General features: G+C 42.6%; 1 protein-coding gene across 1 annotated transcript; it reads right to left on the bottom strand.

Moving 5' to 3' along the window:
- Positions 1-5,627: 5,627 nt before the first annotated feature.
- LOC127326451 (ETHYLENE INSENSITIVE 3-like 1 protein) lies at positions 5,628-7,190 on the bottom strand. Its single transcript, XM_051353306.2, has one exon. It carries the CDS (start codon positions 7,152-7,154, stop codon positions 5,784-5,786), a length of 1,371 nt encoding a protein of 456 aa, XP_051209266.1. The 5' UTR covers positions 7,155-7,190; the 3' UTR covers positions 5,628-5,783.
- Positions 7,191-23,169: the final 15,979 nt, after the last annotated feature.

The raw sequence follows: 23,169 nt of genomic DNA, 5'->3' as shown, positions 1-23,169 counted from the left end.
AACGACGGTACCAAGGTTACCCTTCCGGCTTGGCCTGGGCAGGGTTATGAACGCCACTGGTTTGTTGGAGATATGCCCGAGAGGCAATAACAAAATAGTTATTGTTATATCTTAATGTTCATGATAAATGTTTGCATCCATGCTATAATTGTATTAACCGGAAACATTAATGCATGTGTGTTGTGTAAACAACCAGAGTCCCTAGTAAGCCTCTCGTTTAACTAGCTTGTTGATTAATAGATGATCATGGTTTCCTGACCATGAACATTGGATGTTATTAATAACAAGATCATATCATTAGGTGAATGATGTGATGGACACACTCATAGTAAGCATAGCATAAGATCAAGTCATTAAGTTCATCTTGCTATAAGCTTTCGATACATAGTAACCTAGTCCTTTGACCATGAGATCATGTAAATCACTTACACCTGAAGGGTACTTTGATTACATCAAACGCCACTGCGTAAATGGGTGGTTATAAAGATGGGATCAAGTATTCGCAAAGTATGAGTTGAAGCATATGGATCAAGAGCGGGATTTGTCCATCCCGATGATGGATAGATATACTCTAGGCCCTCTCGGCGGAATGACACCTAATTAGCTTGCAAGCATGTGACACGGTCACAAGAGATGACATACCACGGTACGAGTAAAGAGTACTTGTCGGTAACGAGGTTGAACTAGGTATGAAGATACCGATGATCGAACCTCGGACAAGTAAAGTATCGTGTGATAAAGGGAATAGGTATCGTATATTAATGGTTCAATCGATCACTAAGTTATCGCTGAATGTGTGGGAGCCATTATGGATCTCCAGGTACCGCTATTGGTTACTGGTCGGAGAGGAGTCTCGATCATGTCCGCATAGTTCACGAACCGTAGGGTGACGCGCTTAAGATTCGATGTTGTATAGTAGCTTCGGAATATGAGATGGAGACCGAATGTTGTTCGGAGTCTCGGATGGGATCTAGGACATCACGAGGAGGTCCGGAATGGTCCGGAGAATAAGACTCATATAAGGAAAGTTGATTTCTAGGTTTCGGAAAAGTTCGGGATTTTTCCGGTGGAAGACCGGAAAGGTTCTAGAAGGTTCCAGGGGGTCCACCAAGGGGCCCACGACCCTAGGAGGGCCAACATGGGCCGAGGAGGTGCAGCCTAGCCCTAATGGGCTAGGGGCACATGCCCCTCAAGGCCCAAGTCGGCCAGCCCACTAGGGTTCCCCAAAACCCTAAGGGGGATCAACTTGGGGGGAGGAAAACTTCCCCCCTTTTGGACACCGGCCCTAGATGGGTTTGGGGCGTTGGAGGGCCACCCAAACTGACCTCCCCCTATATAAAGAGGGGAGGGGGCAGGGGGCGCACCACCTTGAAACCCTAACCCTGGCCGCCCCTCTCTCCTCCACCACGACTCTATACCGGCTTGGCAAAGCCCTACAGTTTTTCTCCTCCACCACCACCACCACGCAGTCGTGCTGCTGGGATTCCGAGGGGATCTACCACACCTCCGTTGCCCGCAGGAATGGGGAGAGGAAGAGCTTCATCGACACCATGCGTGCGACCGAGTACAGTAGTGCTGCCGGATTGCAGCACCGGACGATCGACTTCATCAACAACGAGATCTAATCTCGTAAGGCTTTGGATCTTCGAGGGTTAGTCTCACATACATCTCATTGCTTCAATCTTCATAGATTAGATCTTGCTTCTTCCTAAATTGGATCTTGGTTTTTGTCCATTTCACGGTATAAATTTTTTGTTTTCCATGCAACCAACCCATCATGGTTATCTTCAGGACTCTTAGTCCAATTTATATCTTGTCCGTACTCGGACGCATTCGACATTTCTGTATGATTTGGATCTTTGTATTGTATATTTGTATATTGACTCGTTGTAGTCGTTGCTGTAATATATCTGTTTCTTGTGGACTCTATTGTAATCATGTTGTAATGTTACTGCTCGTGTTAATTCCTCTGGTATCACGTGTGTGATTCGTCGCGCACGTCGTGTCGGAGGGCGTCTCAGAATTGACATGATGCGGATTTCGGCGGGTTCGCTGGTCACACCCACGCACGCAAGGCTCCACTCCCCACGCTCTCGGTCTCATCTCCCACCGTCCCACGGCGGTGACACCCCACTGCACGTCTGCCTACTCCCCTTCTTCTCGTCGATGTCGCTGGGTTAGGAGCGGGGAAACGACATCCAAGGGCCACGGCGGTGTGTGCAACCGGGGCTGCAATGTTAGGGCTCTGCATCCGATGGAGGGTCGTGGCATCGTGATCCAGAGGACTGCCAGGAAGGAGATGCTAGGATCATCGTTGACGGGAGGGGCTAAAGCGGTTGGAGTTGATGCAGATCGCCTCACTGGGCGGCCGGGGAAGGTGGAGCGGCTCATCGACTCGGCTTCTAGAAAAGATCACCCTCACAGGTGCAGGCGGACGAGTGGAGGCGCCCGGATGAGGGCTACAGAGGACGTCGAATTCCAAGTGGTGCCGCCGCCCTGATGTGTTCTTTCGTTCTTCTTTTTCTCTACACTTCCACATCGGATGTATGTCTCTTGGGCTCTTGGCAGGAAGGAGAAATTATTTTACACGGGGAACGCAAGATACATGGAGAAGGATGCACCGCTGCTGGGAAGGTTTCCTTCTGAAACTTTTTCTATTTTCTATTTGTCTGAACATGCTCTATTCCAACTAGTAACTGTATCGTTAAGAAATTCAGGTTCCTCATGTTTCTTACATGCTCTATTTCAGTGTCAACTGTACTGACAATACTACCGAGGGACAGTTCATACCATTTGGAGAAATTGGAGAAACACTTGTTGGTAAATAGGCAGCCCTTTACTTACCCCCACATCGTCTCATAGTGCAGCTTTACGATCCAAATCAGCATGGCAACGCTCCCTTTTTGTATTTGCATCACAACCTTTGGGTTGCAGGCCACGCAACGAGGTCTGGATATTTACATTGACGGACAGTCTATGGTTCTCTACGTGGACTTTTTAGATAGTTCTGTAGAGAATGTGGTGATCCAGGCTCTGATCTGCACTTTTCCGGTTTTTCCTCAAGCTAATTCACTGCAATCTCATATATAGTGTATTCACTCTGCCCTACTTAATAATAAAAAAAATTAGTCATTCATTCATGTATACTGAGTCTGAGTCTAATAAAGACTTGCTGGCTAGAGTCAATTTATTTTGTTCCACTGACCTCACAAGCCACACATAGTGCATCAGTTCAATAAAATAGATGTGGTGCATGTTTCCTCGAAATTTTTAATCATCCATATTTCCTTGCACTGCAATATGCAATGGTGGATTTATCCTCAAGGCGTATCTTGTGGTTTCAGAAAACTCTCCAATTGCCACCATGATCAGGTTATTTTAGGGCTACAGCAAGGTAAGTGATGGTCTAGACTTCTTGGCAGTGTTAGTATCATACATGTTCTTTTATTTTCCTTGCTTAATTCCTTGGCTTTACTGAATTTATTTTGTTCTCCTTTGTACTAGCATGATTGAAAGGCTAGAAAGAAAATGCGCTTCAATTATGATGTGTGTCATTGAGAACAAGCAAGTGCGAGTGGGTAGGATGACCTCTGGGACTATCCACGATACCCACTTGTCGTGTGAGGGCTGGCGAGTGCGAGAGAGAAAGAAAAACACGAAAGAAAAGTTGAGCGAGCGACGAAAAAAAAGGTGAAGTGGATTGGTCTCACGCTTCCTCTCCCACACACAACCTCCTCCATCTCTCAGTCCCAACAGCGGTGGTGGCTCCCCACGCCCTCATCTTCTTCCTCTCGTCCGCTCCTCCATCCTCTTACATCATTGAGAGAAAAGTCAATCCATTTTTAGCCTTGTTTGCATGGAAATTTTATTATATAACATGGTAATATGCGAAGTTGAACTTATCACTCCTTAGAATGCCAGATTTGACTCCATTAACTATGTAGGCTGTGGCAATTTTTTCAAGCTTCGATTATTACGAGAACAGTGCAGTAGGTTTTAAACATACAAAATACTGGTCTAGCTGCATTAACGATGCTTAGGAAAATACAAATTTAATGCATTTGTCGGTACAAAGCTCAGATAACATTGTCTAAGTTTCTACTCCCTCTGTTCAGGTAACTGGCAATCAAAGTAACCCTACTTTTGTATTTTACTCCCTTGTTTACACATATAAGAGCCATATTCTAACTGTATGCCATGTGGTACTTTCGATTGCGAGCAAGGCCAGCGCTCAATTATCGCTTGTGGACCAATGAAAAGCACAGAAGCAAGGCCAGGACCCAACCCTTGCACGCCAGCACGTGACCCTCTCAAGATTAACTTTACTGTAAGCACTTCATTTGTGATATGCCAAAATGCTCCCTTATTGTTAGCCCAATCGTTTTAGCTTCTAGGAATTCAATCAATATTAACTTCCAAATATTTTAGTGGTGCTTGTATGTTCACACAGAACCATGGACAAATGGTTGTATTAGATACGAAATTACTGTTCGTGGATGAAAAAGTTATTTTGGTTTTCAGTTTATGGTGATCTTTATTATTATTTTCATTAACTTCTATCATTTTGGTATATATGTGCTATGCTGGCATCTACTTACATGCGGTATTTTCTTAATGTTTTGAGGAAGTAATATCTGAGTTATAGCAGTATGACTGACTGGTTGCTTTTTTAACCTATTTTCACCTGCTAATTATCGGATTGTTGGTGAAGAAATCTTCCATATCACTTCATGGTACAAAAAACGAATTTTTTTTGGATTTTCCTTATCTCAGTATGGATTAGCCAGGGATCTTTGTTTTTCTCTGCATAGATTTTTGCGCAGCAGCATGTGTTATTTCTATACATAGTGGTTATTGCCTTTACTCACAAGTAACTCTCCTCTTTTTTATGTCAATCTTTTTGTAGTCAGATGTATTAAATAATTTACTCCCATTTGGATGTATTAAAAAATTTACTCCCATTTCGATTTTCTTTGTTAAATATTTGATGGAGAAGAGTTCCAACTCGATGGACATGCATATTTTTTGATTGCCGAAGAACATTTATCTATCTTTACCAAGATGTATAGATGTCATTACTTGTCAAAAGATCCCTCTGATTTTGTTGTAGGTATCACTATCATTTTTATACCATGACGATAATTTGCAAGCCCAGCTTAGTTCAGATTCAGGCTGCTCCCGAGGACTTCTTTGTTGTGTGCATCTTTTTTTTAATGTAAACTTGTATAAAGCACATGTGGTAGCTTAGTTCAGGTTTGGTCCATCTTTCAATTGATTTTTTCATGTAAGATTATTGGTTTCAGTAAACAATTAGGTCGCCATTTGGTATTTCATTGGATACAGACTTGAATGCAAGTGTGTGTGTGTGTGCAAGCAGAACAGAGCAGAACTTGATTAACAATGTCGATTGATAGCTTTTTTATTGGGCAGCAATTGGCCTGCCACTGACCAGCGAGGAGGCGCCTCAAGAGGCGCCCCAACCACTAGTTCATTTGAATTACAAATCTGTATGGCAGCCAAACAAGTAATTTGGTATTGGAATCTCAATTCAAATGAAATAAAATCCTGCTGGAAGGTTGAATTTAATTCATTTGTACGGAATGAAATGAAATGACGAATACCAAACGAGAACAGTTATTGATGATTAAATTCTTACGTTTAGAAACTATGGTGATATCTGCTTAACTAAGCTATGCGTGCACAATCTATTTTGACTGTTCAACTCGTTAACCTACAAATTTCTGATATACCCAACTTGTCCGCAATAAACAGCTAAGACATGGTCACTCCTCCATCAAGCGCAACACATGGTCTACTTCCGGGCAACTCCCGATGATATCGAAGAGGAATTGCTGCGCCACATCGTCGCATCCGGCGGGCACTCCGGGAGGTACCACGGCCACGTCGTGTTTCTCGTCGGCATCGTCTCCCTGCAGGCAATTGTAGTAGAGCTCCATGAGCTCATTGATTGGGCTCTGGCACTCGCTGAGGACTCTGCCCTCGAGCTCGGGCAGCATGGCGGCCAGCTCCCAGCTGCCGCCTCCTGGTCTGTGGCATTTCCCTCCTGAGCTGCCGCTCTCGACGTTGTCGCACTTGCGCTTGTCCTGCGGGCCACGTACCACGTCCTCCAGGCCGTCGCTGTCCCCGTCCTCGCTGCAGCCATCGTCGTTATCACGTGGCGTGATCTTGAGCGACGTCTTGAGCCGCCGGCTGAGCGCCTCCTCCTGCCGGAGCACCTTGGACCACGTCTCGGACTCCTTGGCGCTCATCTTCTGCTGCAGCCGCTTGGACTGCCACACGAGCTTGCGCATCTGGTCGAAGCGCGGGCTCATGTGCTTGATCACCGCGCTGAGCAGGGAGATCTTCCACGCCTTCTTGAGGTCGTGCGGCTTCCGGTACGGCGGCGCCCCCTGGTGCGCCTGCATCTCGCCCTGCGTGCCCCACCAGGGCTCCTTCCCCGTCGGCCACCACGGCGGCGCCAGCCCGCGCTCCAGCGGGAAGTTGCGCTGCGGCGGCTCGCAGTGCTGGATGAGCGCCGAGAGCACGGATCCCAGCGTGTTGTCCTGGATGCCCTGGAGGCGGTGCATGTAGGACGCCAGCCCCAGCGGGCTGTAGCTGTCCGCGGAGCCGGCCAGCGCCATGGGCCCCGTGCGGTCGAAGATGACGTTGTCCTTCCACCAGCCGCGGAGGCTGTCGGAGGAGCCGGACATGGGCTCGCCGGCCTCGTCGATGACCCCGTACACGAACCCGCGCGCGTTGCAGGCCTCCATCATCTTGAGCATGTGGCGGAGGACGCCGTCCTGCGCGCGGAGCATCGCCTTGCGGCGCCACCGCACCTCGGGGGTGTCCTCCTGGTTGATCTGGCCGGCCGACGGCCCGGCGGCGGGAGCCCTCCTGGTGCCGGAGCGGCTCTCGAGCTTCATGAGACGCATCTGGTCCTTCCACATGCGCCTCTTCAGGTCCGAGATCTCGACCGATTCAGAGCCCGACTCTGCGTCGTAGTCGATTATCTCCTCCTGCTCATGCTCCGCCTCCAGCGCCTCGAGGTCGCACCAGAACGCGGCGCTGCCAACGCCATGCGCGTCCACCTGCTGCTCCATGGCCGACTCGGGAAACGGGCGCCTCCAATCGTGGGTGTTGCCCTGATGATCCATAGACACTTCGCACGTACTCTGTTTTTACTTCCGAGCGCGTGAATTGAGCATCCAGCGAGTGATCTATCAACTATGACGAGCGAAAGGATTGCACCGACCCGTTATTTATGCGCCCCGCCCTGATCGGAAGATGCCGGCTCGCAGGACGGCAGGTGATGTCGTGGCGTGGACGCGTGGCTAGATTAGGGTCATCTCGGGAGTATGGTTTGGGACTACTGCGGCCCGGCACACGACAGATCTGAGCAAACGACATCCTGAGTTGTAGCCATGCCAGTTTCTTCCTCACCTGTTCATTGTGGTCTCACATGCATGGCATGTTCAACGATGGCAGGCCGCAACCATGTCCAAGTGATGTCCACAAGAAAAGCCACCTCGGGTATGTACGTGTTCCGTTAAAAAAAATTGTAATCGTGTCTACAGTCTACACGTACACGTACTCCAGCTTCACAAGTGAATCTAAAACATGGTCATGCACGCGCAGGCAAACTCCGGCATAGCTAGCTACCACATGCAGGCACTGCCTTACGTGGAGGCCGGCATGCATGGAATACGTGCACAGTCAGCAGCGGACGTGGTGGAAGTATATGCGACATGCCGGTGCCGCCGCGAGCTACCACGTCAAATTGCTCTGTTTCGTATCCAACATTGCTGGCGTACACCTATAGGCTATACGCCTAGCTAGCTACAACTTCTTGATTCCTTGTCATCTTCATCGCCAACAGTTCGAATCAAAAGACGGCAGTATGGCACGGAGACTCGGGTCGACGGCCGTTCCTAGGAATTGGATCCCGCAGTGTACGTAGGCCTGGATTTAAAACTAGGAACTCTCGCGAGAGCGGTTCGACTTGATCGAACTCACACTGTGCAAGCAAGTTTTCACCACCGATTTACCAAACTGTTACTATGTGTTAGTGGGCGATGTGTTTCTATACATATACGTTCAAATAAATCGATCGTTTGTAAAGTGAAAGACTTTTACAACTGATTTTTGGGACTATCTATTTGGCAATCAAGTGTTTTCATTTTGGGCATCACTCGAAAAATTAAACCAATCAGAACGTTACAGCTGTCGAACAGGTACAGCTGTTTGTCTGCAGTCAAAAAAGACCGAAAAAGTGCTGGTTCTTTTGTCCGGCCCGTTTTCTGACAAAGCTGAAAAGCTAACAAATCTTTTATCCTGCTTCTCTTCTTGCAACACAAGAAAACAACACAAACTTCTAGAAACTACTACAGATCTGGACGAAAAAAAAGAAGGGAAAAGAACACAATGAAGGGGAAGCCACTTCACCCCCAGATCTGGACGAGGGAGAGCCTCAACAGAGGGGAGGAGGAGAGCAGTGTTCTTACCAGATCTGTTGCAGGACAGGAGGACAAGAGCACATGATGGAAGAAGATGATGTTGATGGAGGAAAAACCCAAGCTGTTGATGCAGATCCTGGTTTGGAGAACCAGCAAGCTAGCCAGGTCTGTATGTTCTTCCCTGATCCTTGCCTCTTCTTCTACCTTTTCTGCAAGAACAAAAATTTGATTTTCCATGAGAAACCAGCAAGAAGAAATTTCACTCTACGTCTTCCTGCATTTCTTGCTATTGTAGACTTCCTGTTCTGCTACTTCATATTCTGCTACTTCTATGAAGAAACTAATTGCACTGACAGCAAACTGTAGGAAAAATGTTTTGTTGTTCTGCTACTTCTATCAAGAACAAAAGCACTTGTCACATATATTTGGCTAGAAACTGGCATACACCGATAGGAATTCTAGAAAATTGTTCATATACTGCTAGTTGTATGTAGAAAATGGTTCAGCTAGAAAACATAGACAGGATATACATGGGCAATGATTTTCCTAAAAACTAGCATACACTGACTGCCGAAAAATGCAAGAAAACATTGACAGGATACACAAGGGAGATGATTTTCCTAGAAAACTAGCATACACTAACATGCCAAAAATGTACAAGAAAAACATTGACATTCATAATACAGACCAGTGTGTGTGTGCACAAAAACAAAGCATTTTGCACCTATTCAAACAAAAACCGAGCATTTTGCACATATTCAAACAAACTGTGAGTGTGTGTTGTCCGTTAGGAGGGCGCGGGGAGGAGTTGATCACATGACTAACATAGTAGGAGCTCCCTGGGAAGTACATGTCCTAGTTACATGTGCTACTGTGCCATGCAAATACATAATTTCTATCAAGTATCTGATATATACAAGACAAAGATGTTATCTCTTTGTTAAAAAGAAAGTGAAGCACACTCTGGATCAACTACAACATAGTCAAACATTGATACAAAATATGTATAAGCTAGATATGTCCTCAAGAGGTAGAATGATATTTGTAACTGAAGCAAGAATCATGGAAATTTAAATTTTGGTCCTAAAGCTATCAGTGTTGACATAGCATTCTATATATTGTGTTCTGTCACCATGCTTTTTACCTCTTGTGTTCTGTCACCATGGATTGCTTATGCGGGGAAACCATTGTTGTATAGCCAATACCTTGTCTCCACGATCCACAATAAAGCTGTTAGAGGTTGCTGCGGCTAAACAAACAATAAAGCTGACGTAAGAACATATCTCACAGAACAAGCATCCAACTATTCCAATCGTTAAATCCAAGATTGAACAAAATAATACATTGCCATGAGATGAACAGAAGATATTGCTTGTGGAGTATTAGGCAAAAAATATCGACATAATATAGTGGATATCATTGAGAGCATGTCACACATGAAAAAGATGATTTCTCCTAGAAACTAGCAAACATTGTTTGTCAAAATACACATGAAGGACACTGACAGGTCATTCACATACACATTATTGTGTCTGAATTTTTAATATGTATGCATGCCAACTGGTTTATTACTGAGTATGATACACCATATGATACACCAACTAATCTTTATTTATAGTAAAAATGCAATCATCTTTGATTGAACAACATACTCACCTCATGTAAAATTACATGACAGAGAATGTAAGCATCATGTGTTTGAAGAAAGTGTATTTCAGTACTGTCTTTGATGTTCTCCCCAATATTCTGAAATCTGATAAAGAGAAATGGAAATTTACAGGGTCAGTATACACAGCTGATGCAGGACATGATATTTCTTGGAAGTCAAGGAGATCCTTCTTTACAGAACATGTCATACTTGGAACTGATTGGTGTGGGTCCATCAAATGAGGTGGGTGTCATGGGAAATAAGTAAATACACATTGCATATTTAAAAAAAACCCATTTAATATTTTTTGTGTGTTGTTTACATTTCAGAATGAAAACATGTTGGACACACATGATGTACACCATGGTGTTCGATTGGCTGATTGCATCATTGAAGGAAAAAGATCCGACATTGGACTTCTGGATGATAATCCATGGGGAGTTGGTTTGTTTGAAAACATGGGAATATAAGAGGTAAACTACCAAGTTCAAAACACATGTGCTGTTTCCAGTGATAAAAAAGCGAAAAATGCCTTAGATGAAGAAAATTTCTTTTACCTTAATCATTTCTTCACAGGTAGTGTGTGATGAACCACAATTTGGTGCTCCCGAAACTGGAAGTTCACAGAGTGCTAACAAAGAAGCTACAACGGATGCTAGTGCCGAAACAAATGATGGAAACAAGTAGAAATGCTCTCATCAGAGGATATTGAAGATTTCTTTGAAAATGAAAAAGGAAAGCAGAAGGTGTTACTGAAACCAGCATAGAAGAAGATTTGAAACCTTGTATGGGGATGAAGTTCAGTACCAAAGAAGAAGGGCAGCAATTTTGAACTTCTACTCCAGTGTTTTTGGTTTCTCTGTTGCTGTTGTCAACAGTTATAGAACAACAAGTAAGAAACACAACAATGAGATAACTGAAGTTGTTATGCAGTGTAACAAGCATGGTAGGATAGCAGAAGTTGATAGAGAGCAGTTGGTGCCTCAAAGGAGAAGCACAATCATAACAAAGACAGGTTGCAAAGTGGAAATGCGGATTACAGAGAAGAACAAAGTTTGGGAAATTACCTGGTTAAATCTTGAACACAACCATGAGCTTTCACCAAATAGCAGGTTCTTCCGGTCTCACAAGTACATGTCACCTGAAGAAAAAGACCTCATAAGGACACTGAAGTACACTAACACTCCTACAGGCAAGATTGTTGATATCTTAGCATATGTGAGAGGCGGAATTGGATGTTTGCCTTACACAAAGAAGATGGTCAGTAATTATGGCACTGAAATAATTAAAGAGTTACAGAATACTGACATGATGGAAGTAGTACAAATGTTCAACAAGAAACAGGCAAACAGTCCTGGTTTCTACTATTCGTTTCAGTTGGACAGTGACAAAAAAGTTAGAAGCATGTTCTGGTCGGATCAGAAATCAAGGTTATACTATGAGCAATGTGGGGATTGTCTTAGTTTTGACACAACTTTCCTTACAAACAAATATAATCTTCCATTTGCGCCATTTGTAGGAGTTTCACCTCATGGGAACACATATTTGTTTGCTTGTGCTTTCATTGTCAATGAAAAAGTGGACACCTTCAAATGGTTGTTTGAGCAATTTTTAATAGCAATGCATGGTGTTCCACCGGTGTCAATCATAACTGATGGAGACAGAGGTATGAAAGCTGCAATAGAGGAAGTTTTTCCAAATGCTTTCCACAGATGGTGTCTTTTTTCACATCAAGAAAAAAGCAGATGAGAAAATCACTACAGGGTTTCAAGCCAATGAAGGATTGTATGAAGATTTTCAAGACATCATTGACAACTCTTTGACAGTAGAAGAATTTGAGTCACTTTCGTAGCTAATGATTCAGAACCATGGAGTTGAACATATTGAATATTTTGGAACACTTTGGGAAAACAGGCAGTACTGGGCACCCGTTTATTTCAAATCAAGGTTTTTCCCATTTATTCAGAAAACTGCCAGAAGTGAAGGTACTAATGCTATCTTCAAAAGAGGTGTTGGTGAAAAATTTAGTGTGACAAGTTTCATGAGGGAGTATCAAAGGATTCTAGACACCATACATGATAGAGAGGATGAATGCGATCACAGATCAAGGAACAAGAAAGTTGCTGAGGACAAATATTGGTCTAAGTTATACTTTGAAAGACAAGCACACCACTATTATAACGTTGGTATTTTCTGGAAATTCCAATGGATTCTACAAGATATTACAAGGCTGCAGCTACACGAGCAAGAAAAGGATAAAATATATGTTGTTTTCCAGGCAGCTAATTATCCTCTCAAAGAGCACAGGCCAAGGAATTTTGTTGTGCTTGTTGATATAGTTGCTCAAGATTACTCTTGCAAATGTTGCAAATTTCTGAAAGATGGCATTCTGTGTTCACACATTTTGAAAGTTATGGTTCATTTGAACATACTTGAAATTCCACAGAGGTATTTCATTGATCGTTGGAGGAAAAAGTCGATGAAGGTTCAGTTGATCGAAGAGCCAGAGATACATGGAGATAACCATGCGCTTATGTTCAGTGTACTGTCGAAGAGGCTTGTTCGAACAGCTTCAACTGCTTCAAAGAAGAAAAGAAAGTATAGTTACCTTCTGCAAGAAATAGATAGAATAGAGAAAGTTATGATTGACATGGACAATGAGGATGCACAATCAACATATGCAGTAACTATGACTACAAGGATAGTAACAAATGTTAGCTCAGGGAATGATGGTGATGCTACATCTGCGAACATTGAGCTACAAGACCCAGATGTTGTTAACACAAAAGGAAGACCTCGGATGCTTACAATAAGAGAGGCAATCAAGCAAAATAAATTTTACACTTGCAGTCATTGTGGTTCTAATGAGCACACTATAAAGAAATGCACGAACAAGGACAAGCACTATGATTTACCTAAGCGCAAGAGGTCAAGGCCTAACCCTAGGAACCAGAAAAAGAGTAAGGAACTATCTGTATTTATTTTTTTGGTATTTGAGCAATACTATGGAATTAATCATGTTTTTAATTGTTGTTGGTGGTAATTTTGGTACATAAATAAGACAGAGGAATCATGTCTTACTTCTCCCTATGTTTTGCAGGTGAGGCAAGCAAGAAGAGCAAGAACAGTAAGCCTAAAAACATAAGTAAGAAGAAGTCCAAACAAGATGCAAGCAGTAGCAATGAGCAAGTAGTTGAAGAAGTTGTTCAAGAAGAATAAACAGGAGAAAAAGAATCAGAAACATATGCATATAACAAGGCAGTTTTATCTTGTTGAAATAAATGATGTAATAATCTAGATTTTGATTGACGAAAATGATGAACATTATGTTTGCTTTGACATTGAATGCAAAATAAGCTTACTTTGAGATTTTGAGCCCTCATGTGCCGCTGCTATGCAAAATGAGCTTACTGGAAAAAATTACATGTGTCAGTAACATTTACTGGAATCATAAAAATTTCATAGAAGAATATTGATTGAAGAATATTAATCTGAGTAACATATGACAAAAGCAGGATAGACAACATCTTAGTAGACGGGAAACCACAGTAGCTTAGTACAAAAACAACATCTGAGCTCAGACGATTACACAAAAACACATAGTACGCAACAAATCCCTACTGCATTCAAAATCCAACCATCTTTGGTTCCAACTTTACACAAGTGAAAATGTCTGTGGTCTTGAGTTTGCATCGAGAAAAAGAAAAATCTAAGCAAAAGATCCTAGTGCAGTCCCCATCTCCTGTCATTGCATTTCGTCATTTTAAGTACGACAGTTAGATAGCATCTTCACATCCCAACCTATGGAGAAAAAAATAAAGATTTAAAATTTCTAAGAAAAAGAACAGGTAGATACATAAGCAGAAAATGGTAAAGTATTGGTACATACATCACCAAAGTATTCTGATACAACAGTTTTGTCTAATGTGTTAAACTTGCTGAAGTAAATTTCATTTGCGAATTTGATCCTCAGATTTATGATGTCGGCTTGAGAAAAAGCGTTCTACATTTGAGTTCTTGGATCATGGATGTCCATGAACTTCATTGTGAACACACCGCAATCGTCACTGGTTTTTTTGAGAGAACATAAAAACAAGAAGTTAAGAATCATGTATATGTGCACCTGTTGAAATATAAAAAAAAATAAAAGACAACATGTGCACCTGTTGTCTTGCTTTGGGACCGCTGTATATCTTGTTTTGAATTCAGTAAAATCTACTTGGTAGGACATGTGAGGAGTTACAAGAATATTCCATAGGGCAATGAAGTTTTGAATATATTATGAAAAGAAAAAGGGATGATCAATAAATATGAGTTCAATTGTCAGTTCAAATGTGGTACAGAATAAAGACTACAATAGAGGTTAGTAAAATTGTAATTTAACCAGTGGTTCTCTAATGGCATTGTGGAAAGGATCTCCTTCATCATACATCGAATCACATAATGCAAAAACTTTTGCCTTCAAGCACACAACAAACAAAAACCAATGATTGGCTATAACTATTGGGAATTGCATCTGCAAAGAAAAGAGAAGTAAAATATATTGCGCAAATCCTAGATGAACATATAAACTTAAACAACATTGACAAATGTTTATGGATTATCTATAATGATATTAATACCTGATCTGATCTCCATAGGTGGAAAGTAGAGTTGGCGCCCTCAAATGCCGTTTGAACAATGTCTCCATTATAGCCATTGTACCACAGGATAGTTTCCTAGGAGAAAAGTTGTCATCATATAAAATTTGTTTAAATGAAAACAATTTTATTTTGTGTTTTAAATGAAGATGAAAATGAAAAACTTACCCCAACATAAGGGAAGAAGAAATGCTTTTTGGAAATACTTGGGTGCTTGTCATGGAAAAGTTTGCGGCAATAGCATAGTATAAGGTAATTATTGATGTGGCCATAAGGCTCCAAAGTTGCAAGTGACTGAAAGAGCAGTACGCTTTTTCATATCTAACAGCTTCATGACTGTGGAAAAACCCTAGGTATTAGATCTAATGGAAAATCAGATGTACATTGACACAAAATTGTTAAAACATGGAGAAAATATAAATGTACTGACCTTTGCATTTTTGAATCCTTCCCAATAGCTAAGATTCCACTGTAATACCTTCTTTCGGATAGCAAGCATGGAAAACGGCTAGCATTGGTGACAAAAGGCACAAATGGGTCAGTGTACCTCTTACATGGAGCAACATATCTCCTGGGAACAATATTTTGCTGACTTTTGCTTGAAGATGGAATAGAGTTGCTTGATGAGTGTTTGAATATGTTGTTGTCAAAATGGTTGGATATGATATTACTGTGCTCCTGTTTGAAGTTTGGAGGTTCAGATTAGATTGAAAATACCCCACTTATTGAACATGGGAAAAATATGAAGCAAAAATAGATGAAAATTTGTACCTCAACTGGTGTTGTTGCAATTTTCTTCAGTTTGTTGTAAGCTTCCTCCGTTTCCTTTGACATAGCTTCATATTTAGCCTTGAAGTCACACTCTCCTATGATTTTTACTTCTGGACTTACAGACTAAACAAGAAGAAATTAACAAAAAAAGAGAAGTTAAAAAACAAATATGAACCTTTTAGTATGAATCAATCTATAGTATACAGAAAATTGATGAAATGGTCAAGGACATTACATCATCAATGATCATGAGTTGAGGATCGCAAACAAGAGATGAAAGATCGATAAGTTTCTTAGCTATGTGTGTGGCATCAGCTTGTATCTTAGAATTTGTCACCAATGGTGTTGTCGGGGAATCCTTAAATTTAATATGAAGTGTGAGAAAGAAGTTGAGAAAATGTAAAGTAAAAATAATTACATATAAAGTTGCAGAAGTTTATTACCACTAAATTCACAAAATCATTCTGCGAGACCTGTTGATTGAATACATCTGATAGTCTAATAGGAACTATTGGTGAAAGAATTTTCGTGGCAGCATCTGGTTGAACCGGAACATTAACATCTACTACACAACCATTGCCCTCATTCAAAATAGGAACTGGTTTTGCTGAAAAAGAAAATTTGTAATGTTCATGACATGAAGCCTAGAGAAAGTGAAAATCAATGTAGTATAAAAATTTAGAAATGTATTATATAATTACCATTGTTTGCTTGAAATGAATCTACCATGGGTGGTTTGGAAATTCTTTCTGTTTCCGAGTCATAAGAGATCTACCCTCAAAACTAGATAGAAACTCTTGTATGGAAATGGAAAAGAAATACAGTATGTACACTGCATGTACACTTGATTTACATAAGTATTTACACTAAATTTACATTGTATTTACAGTGGTATCTCGTGCACTATTTACAGTGGTAAGCTTCCTCCATAAAAAGATTGTACTCATGCAAAATTGTTTTATTTACTCTAGATTTACATGGGGATTTACAGTGGTATCTTGTTCTCTATTTACAGTTGTATGGTTCCTCCATAGAAAAGAAAGCTTCCTCCATATGTACTCATGCTCTGTAGAATGCATATGCATTTCATATATATACAACGACTACAAAACGAGACCTAGAATGCATATGCATTCCATACACACACAGCTAGAATGCAATATACACTGCATATACACTTGATTTATGAAAAAAAATGATGTATTTACACTAGACTTACAAGAAAATTGATGTAAATTGATATGGGAAAAACAGGGAATTTGTACCAGATTTATCAAGCGGTGTATGATCTTTATGTTTGGATAATTGATGTCTACGCACGCTTCTATTCCTGTAGACAGTGTTGGGCCTCCAAAAGCAGAGGTTTGTAGAACAGCAGCAAGTTTCCCTTAAGTGAATCACCCAAGGTTTATCGAACTCAGGGAGGTAGAGGTCAAAGATATCCCTCTCAAGCAACCCTGCAATTAAGATACAAGAAGTCTCTTGTGTCCCCAACATACCTAATACACTTGTAAGATGTATAGGTGCACTAGTTCGGCGAAGAGATAGTGAAATACAAGTAATATGGATGATTATAAGTAGTAATTGCAATCTGAAATAAAAATGGCAGCAAGCGAACATGTAGCTGAACTTGTTGGAAACGGTGTTTCAATGCTTAGAAATAAGGCCTAGGGATCATACTTTCACTAGTGGACACTCTCAACAATGATCACATAAATGAATATAATAATTCTACTTTCTACACTCTCTTGTTGGATAACAAACACCATTCATTGTGTAGGGCTACAAAAGCACACCTTAAGCTGGAGTAAACAAGCTCCACAACATCCGGAGTTCATATTAAAGTAACCTCTAGAGTGCATAATAGACCGTTGCAATTTAGACCGAGTACTAACATAGCATACACACTGTCAACAATAGCTATGAAAGGGGGAATAGATCGCATCAATACTATCATAGTAATAGTTAACTTCATAATCTACAAGAGATTACAATCATAACCTACGCCAAGAACTACATGATGCACACACAGTCAATTTTACATCATGGAGGAGGAATAGACTACTTTAATAACATCACTAGAGTAGCACATAGATTAATAGTGATACAAAGCTCATGATCACATAAAGATCACACCATGGGAGAGAGAGATGAACCACATAGCTACCGGTAGAGCCCTCAGCCTCGGGGGAGAACTACTCCCTCCTCATCATGGGAGATAGCAACATCGATGAAGATGGCGGTGGTGTCGATGGAGATGACTCCGGGGGCAATTCTCCGTCCCGGCGGCGTGCCGGAACAGAGACTTCTGTCCCCCGAAACTTTTCTTCGCGATGGCGGTGGCTACGGAACTCTTCGTGGAATATCGTCGGTTGTTTTAGGGTTTTCACATCTAGGAGCATATATAGGCGAAGGGGCAATGTCGGTGGAGTCCCGAGGTGGGCTCCCCACCTGGTGGCGCGGCAGAAAGGTGGGCCGCGCCCAGGTATGGTGTGGGGCCCCCTTGGCCCCCCTTCTCCTTCGGACTTCTGGAACGTTCCGTGAAATATAAGATCGTGGGCTTTTGTTTCGTCCAATTCCGAGAATATTTCCTGTGTAAGATTTCTGAAACCAAAAACAACAGAAAACAGGAACTGGTGCTTCGACATCTTGTTAATAGGTTAGTTCCGTAAAATGCATAAAATCATTATAAAGTGTGAGCAAAACATGTAGGTATTGTCATAAAACTAGCATGGAACATCAGAAATTATAGATACGTTGGAGACGTATCAAGCATCCCCAAGCTTGGTTCCTACTCGCCCTCGAGTAGGTAAACGATAACAAGGATAATTTCTGAAGTGACATGCTACTATCATAATCTTGATCAATACTATTGTAAAGCATATGAGATGAATGAAGTGATTCGAATCAATGGTAAAGACAATGACTAAACAACTTAATCGTATAGCAAAGACTTTTCATGAATAGTACTTTCAAGACAAGCATCAATGAGTCTTGCATAGGAGTTAACTCATAAAGCAATAAATTCTTAATAGAAGGTTTCGAAGCAATACAAAGGAAGATATAAGTTTCAGCAGTTGCTTTCAACTTCAACATGTATATCTCATGGATGTATATCTCAACACAAAGTAATATGATGAATGCAAATAAGCAAGTATGTAGGAATCAATGCACACGGTTGACACAAGTGTTTGCTTCTAAGATAGAAAGAAGTAGGTAAACTGACTCAACATAAAGTAAAAGAAAGGCCCTTCGCAGAGGGAAGCAGGGATTACTCTTTGTGCTAGAGCTTTTTATTTTGAAAGCATACACTACAAGAAAAGTTCAAATAGACAACGTCTCAAAATCGTCCGCTAAGGGGTATTTTTCGTCGCCTATGGGCCTAACCCGACGATATGGGTTCTGTTGTCGAAACTGCGTCAGGCAAAGTCCTACCACGTATTTTTCGGTCCGTCGCGCTTGGGTGCCCTTCCACCACGGAAAATCGGACCGTTGCAGAAGTGTTTCCGGGAGCCCGTTGACTGCTGACGTCATGCAAACTGACACGTGGCAAACACCGTTAACTGGCAGTTAACGGCGTTAACCGCTGAAACCCCGTGGTAGATAGTAAGCCCACACGAGGCCTGCCACGTCTTAAGCGGGCCGGCCCATTAAGTTTGCGGGCCGGGCCAGCTGACTTAGTTTGACCGGTCAACTATATAGCTGGGCTGGTCCATTAGTTACGTGGGCCGGGCCTAACCTCTAAGGTTGACTGGTCAAAACATTAATGGGCCGGCCCACTAAGCATGTGGGCCGGGCCGAATGCACTCATTTGACCGGTCAACAGGCAAAAGGGCCGGCCCACAAAACATGTGGGACCCACTTTCCTGTTATCGGGCTGGCCCATTTACCAAGTGGGGTCCACCTTAAAGCAAGTGGGCCGGCCCAAGAAGTTATTGGGCTGGCCCAATTAGCATGTGGATCCCACTTTCCTACTATCAGGCCGGCCCATTTAGTACGTGGGGTCCACATTAGATCAAATGGGCAGGCCCACCAAGCCAGTGGGCCGGGCCAAAAGCACAGGTGGGTCCCACTTTCCTGTTAAAGGGCCGGCCCATTTAGTATGTGGGGTCCATCATATAGCAAGTGGGCCGGCCCAACAAGATAGTGGGCCGGACCATAAACACAGGTGGGTCCCACTTTCCAGTTAAAGGGCCGACCCATTTAGTATGTGGGGTCCACCATATAGCAAGTGGGCCGGCCCAACACGCTAGTGGGCCGGGTCAAAACCACAGGTGGGTCCCACTTTCCTCTTAAAGGGCCGGTCCATTTAGTATGTGGGGTCCACCATGTAGCAAGTGGGCCGGCCCAACAAGATAGTGGGCCGGGCCAAAAGCACAGGTGGGTCCCACTTTCCTGTTAAAGGGCCGGCCCATTTAGTATGTAGGGTCCACCTTATAGCAAGTGGGCCGGCCCAACAAGATAGTGGGCCGGGCCAAAAACACAGGTGGGTCCCACTTTCCTCTTAAAGGGCCGGCCCATTTAGTATGTGGGATCCACCACAAAAGCAATTGGCTGGCCCAACTATTTAGTGGGCCGGCCCAGTAGTGGGTGGGGTCCACCTTAAAGCAAGTGGGGCGGCCCAATTAGAGTGTGGGGTCCTCCGTAAATCAAGTGGGCTGGCCCAATAAGTAAGTGGGATGGCCCAATAAGTAAGTGGGCCAGCCCGTTTAGTTGTTGTTTATATGCCGGCATAATAGGCGCTTTGGGATTTTGTGGGCCGGCACATATGTGATTTCGGTTAATTGGGCCGTTTAAGGGATGGGAATTCGTGATTTAGATACTGAGAATATTTACGCAGCAATGATTTCTGTCGGATAGCCTCACTTACCACAAGCAACAAAGAAAAAATGCGCGAAAGAACTATAAAAACTAACTAAATATTACATCAGCTGCACGGCTTTGAAAAAATATTACAGAACCCAGAGAAATTGAATGGTAATTAAACCTAGCAATACAATGAAGCTATCCGGCAATCTTTTAAGTTGTCCATGTAGCACCTATATCTGAAACAAAGACATTACAAGTTAAGACAACAACAATGGAAAGGCAAAGACACTACAATATTGTTTGCCAAAGAATTTGGAACTCATCATTTCGTTGTTATAACAAGATCATTGTAATGCGCACAATAAGCAAACAAAGAGTGCATGCCGCATACCAACATCCAATATAACAGAGCATGTTAGAATGAAACAGCAGACTTACTACTGTCGAGTCCCATGCAAACCAACATGTTCAGGGAGTACAAAATTGGCATGAACAACATAGTAGCAGGCTATAAATTTTGTAACAACGACTGAGCAAGATGAAGTTATGATGGCTACATCTACAGAGCAGGGAATGTAAACCAAAAATAGAAGTTACGATGGCAAAAGCTAAAGAGGAGGGAATGTGAACCAACATGTGCCAAGTGCAATTACTTCATTTTGGCCGTGAACTAAATAATACTCCTGAACTATAGTGAAGGGGATGCAACTCAAGATGTTTCGGGATATAAACTTGTAATGAGCAACACATAGAGTATAGTTAATGCTGGAGCTTAGGATGGACCAGATACAGAATATAGTGGGATCACCTGTGAACTTGTATAAGAGGGAATGCAAACCAATATGTTCAGCATTCCATATGTGAGCGTCATGCCAAGTCAGAGAAACAAGTCAATAATGTAGCTTTTGAAGAACAAGATGGCACGCAAAATTATTATCTAGTAATATGACAAGTTTATTTGTACTACAGGCTAGATAGCAGAGTGATAGCATGCCAAACTAAGTCCTTACTTTGTTAGCTTACAATGAAGTAGATACAAAACAATGGCATCACCTGTAGTACAGGGAATGCAAGCCAACATGTTCATGGAGTAAAAAATTGGCACAAACAACATAGTAGCAGGCCATATTTTTTGTAACAACGACTGAGCAAGATAAAGTTATGATGGCTAGATCTACAGAGCAGGCAATGTAAACCAAATATAGAAGTTACGATGCCAAAAGCTATAGAGCAGGGAATGCGAACCAACATGTGCAATTACTTAAAATTGGCCATGAACTAAATAATAGCAGGATGTTACTATAATACCTATAATTTTTGTAACAACGACTGAGCAAGATAGAAGTTATGATGGCTACATCTACAGAGCAGGGAATGCAAACCAAAATGTTCAATTGCTTAAAGTTAGCAATGAACTAGAAAATAGCAAGGTGTTACAGTCATAGCTAGGAATGAACTAAAAGAGCTTCAGACAAACAAGCATCTGAACCCAGAACAGGGCGCTAAAATAAGGGACTTACATTAGGAGAAGCACTCTGTGGGAGTCACAACAGATCTTCCTGGGGTTGATAGATCCGGTGATGAAGTACGCTACATGTGCTACTTGGGGTTGGAGAGACGGCCATTACACTTCATGGTTACTCCTCTCATCTGCAAAAACGTCACGGCGCGTCGTTAGCAGAAACAGGTTCCCCCAAGATTAAACAAGAACTTGCAGGCAAGCAATAGAAAAGCGACAGTAGAAGAGTTTAGATCTTGCACGGCGCCGGTGAAGCAGATCCGGTCCATGCACAGCGGTGTCGGTGAGCAAGATCCGATGCGGTGGACGATGGATCCGGCGAAGCGGCTCCGGTGGGGTGGACGATACCTCAGCTGAAGCGACTGCGGTAGACTGCTGGATGAGCATATGGTTTCGAGGTTCGGCGGGGATGATCCGGTCCGGTTGATGACGGCGTCGATGAAGCAGCTCCGGCAGGCAGCCGGATGACGAGGATCGCGAGGCCTCGGGTAGGCCAGGGAAGTCTGGCGGGGATGTTCCGGTGCGGTGGTCGTGGAGGTGGGAGAGAGAGGGACTTGGGAAGTTCCGGTGGGTGTGGTCTCAGAGGAGAGACTGAGGGAAATGAATTTTTTCTCGGTTAGTTTCCGGGGCTAGGGAGGTGGTGATCGAAAAAAATGACGGGTAGACCCCCCACCAACCGACTTATACATGGACATTGTTGTCATCTTTACGAGGGTAGAATGGGAAGTTAGAAGCGTGTGAAATATTTGTATATTTCGGGCGGGAAGTTTTGCCGCTGGAATGAGATTTCGAATTTGGCTACAGTCCAAGTAATACAAAAATATGAGACCGTACTAGTACGGCCAAATGTCACATCAAGTCATCATCACGTTGAAAATCGGTTACCACGATCATAATCATGATGTATCTTGAAAATCCATTTTGAAAAGCCCTTTATTTCAGGATTGGTTGGAGATTTTGCAGCTTGACTGAAATTTGATTTTGAATACGGCTATGGTGCAAGTAATACACTCGTGATTGTAATATATAAGGCCAGGGGTAGACCATGCTACTTTGTAGCCCTGTTCAGCAAAAAAAAGGCCAGGGGTCACATCAAGCCATCATCATAAAATCATTTACACCCAAGTTCTTTCAAAGTTCAATCCAAAAACGCGTCTGAAATATTCCGGATTCATTTTGCGGGGGGGGGGGGGGGTTTGCCTCTCGACTGAGATTTTGAACTTTGAACTTTGCTACAGTAGAAGCAATATTAGTACTAGAAAAATGGTAGACCGGCGTAGTGCCTCTGTTCAAGAATCCAAGGCCTACGGTCACATCAAGTCATAATCA

This window comes from Lolium perenne, chromosome 6 (assembly GCF_019359855.2).
Source record: "Lolium perenne isolate Kyuss_39 chromosome 6, Kyuss_2.0, whole genome shotgun sequence".
NCBI classification, from domain to species: domain Eukaryota; kingdom Viridiplantae; phylum Streptophyta; class Magnoliopsida; order Poales; family Poaceae; genus Lolium; species Lolium perenne.
The sequence above is the reverse complement of the archived record's forward strand: the minus strand, read 5'-3'. Positions and strand labels throughout refer to the sequence as shown.

Excerpts from the sequence above, each read along its gene's own strand:
- LOC127326451 (XM_051353306.2), bottom strand. The coding sequence starts at position 7,154 with ATGGATCATCAGGGCAACACCCACGATTGGAGGCGCCCGTTTCCCGAG.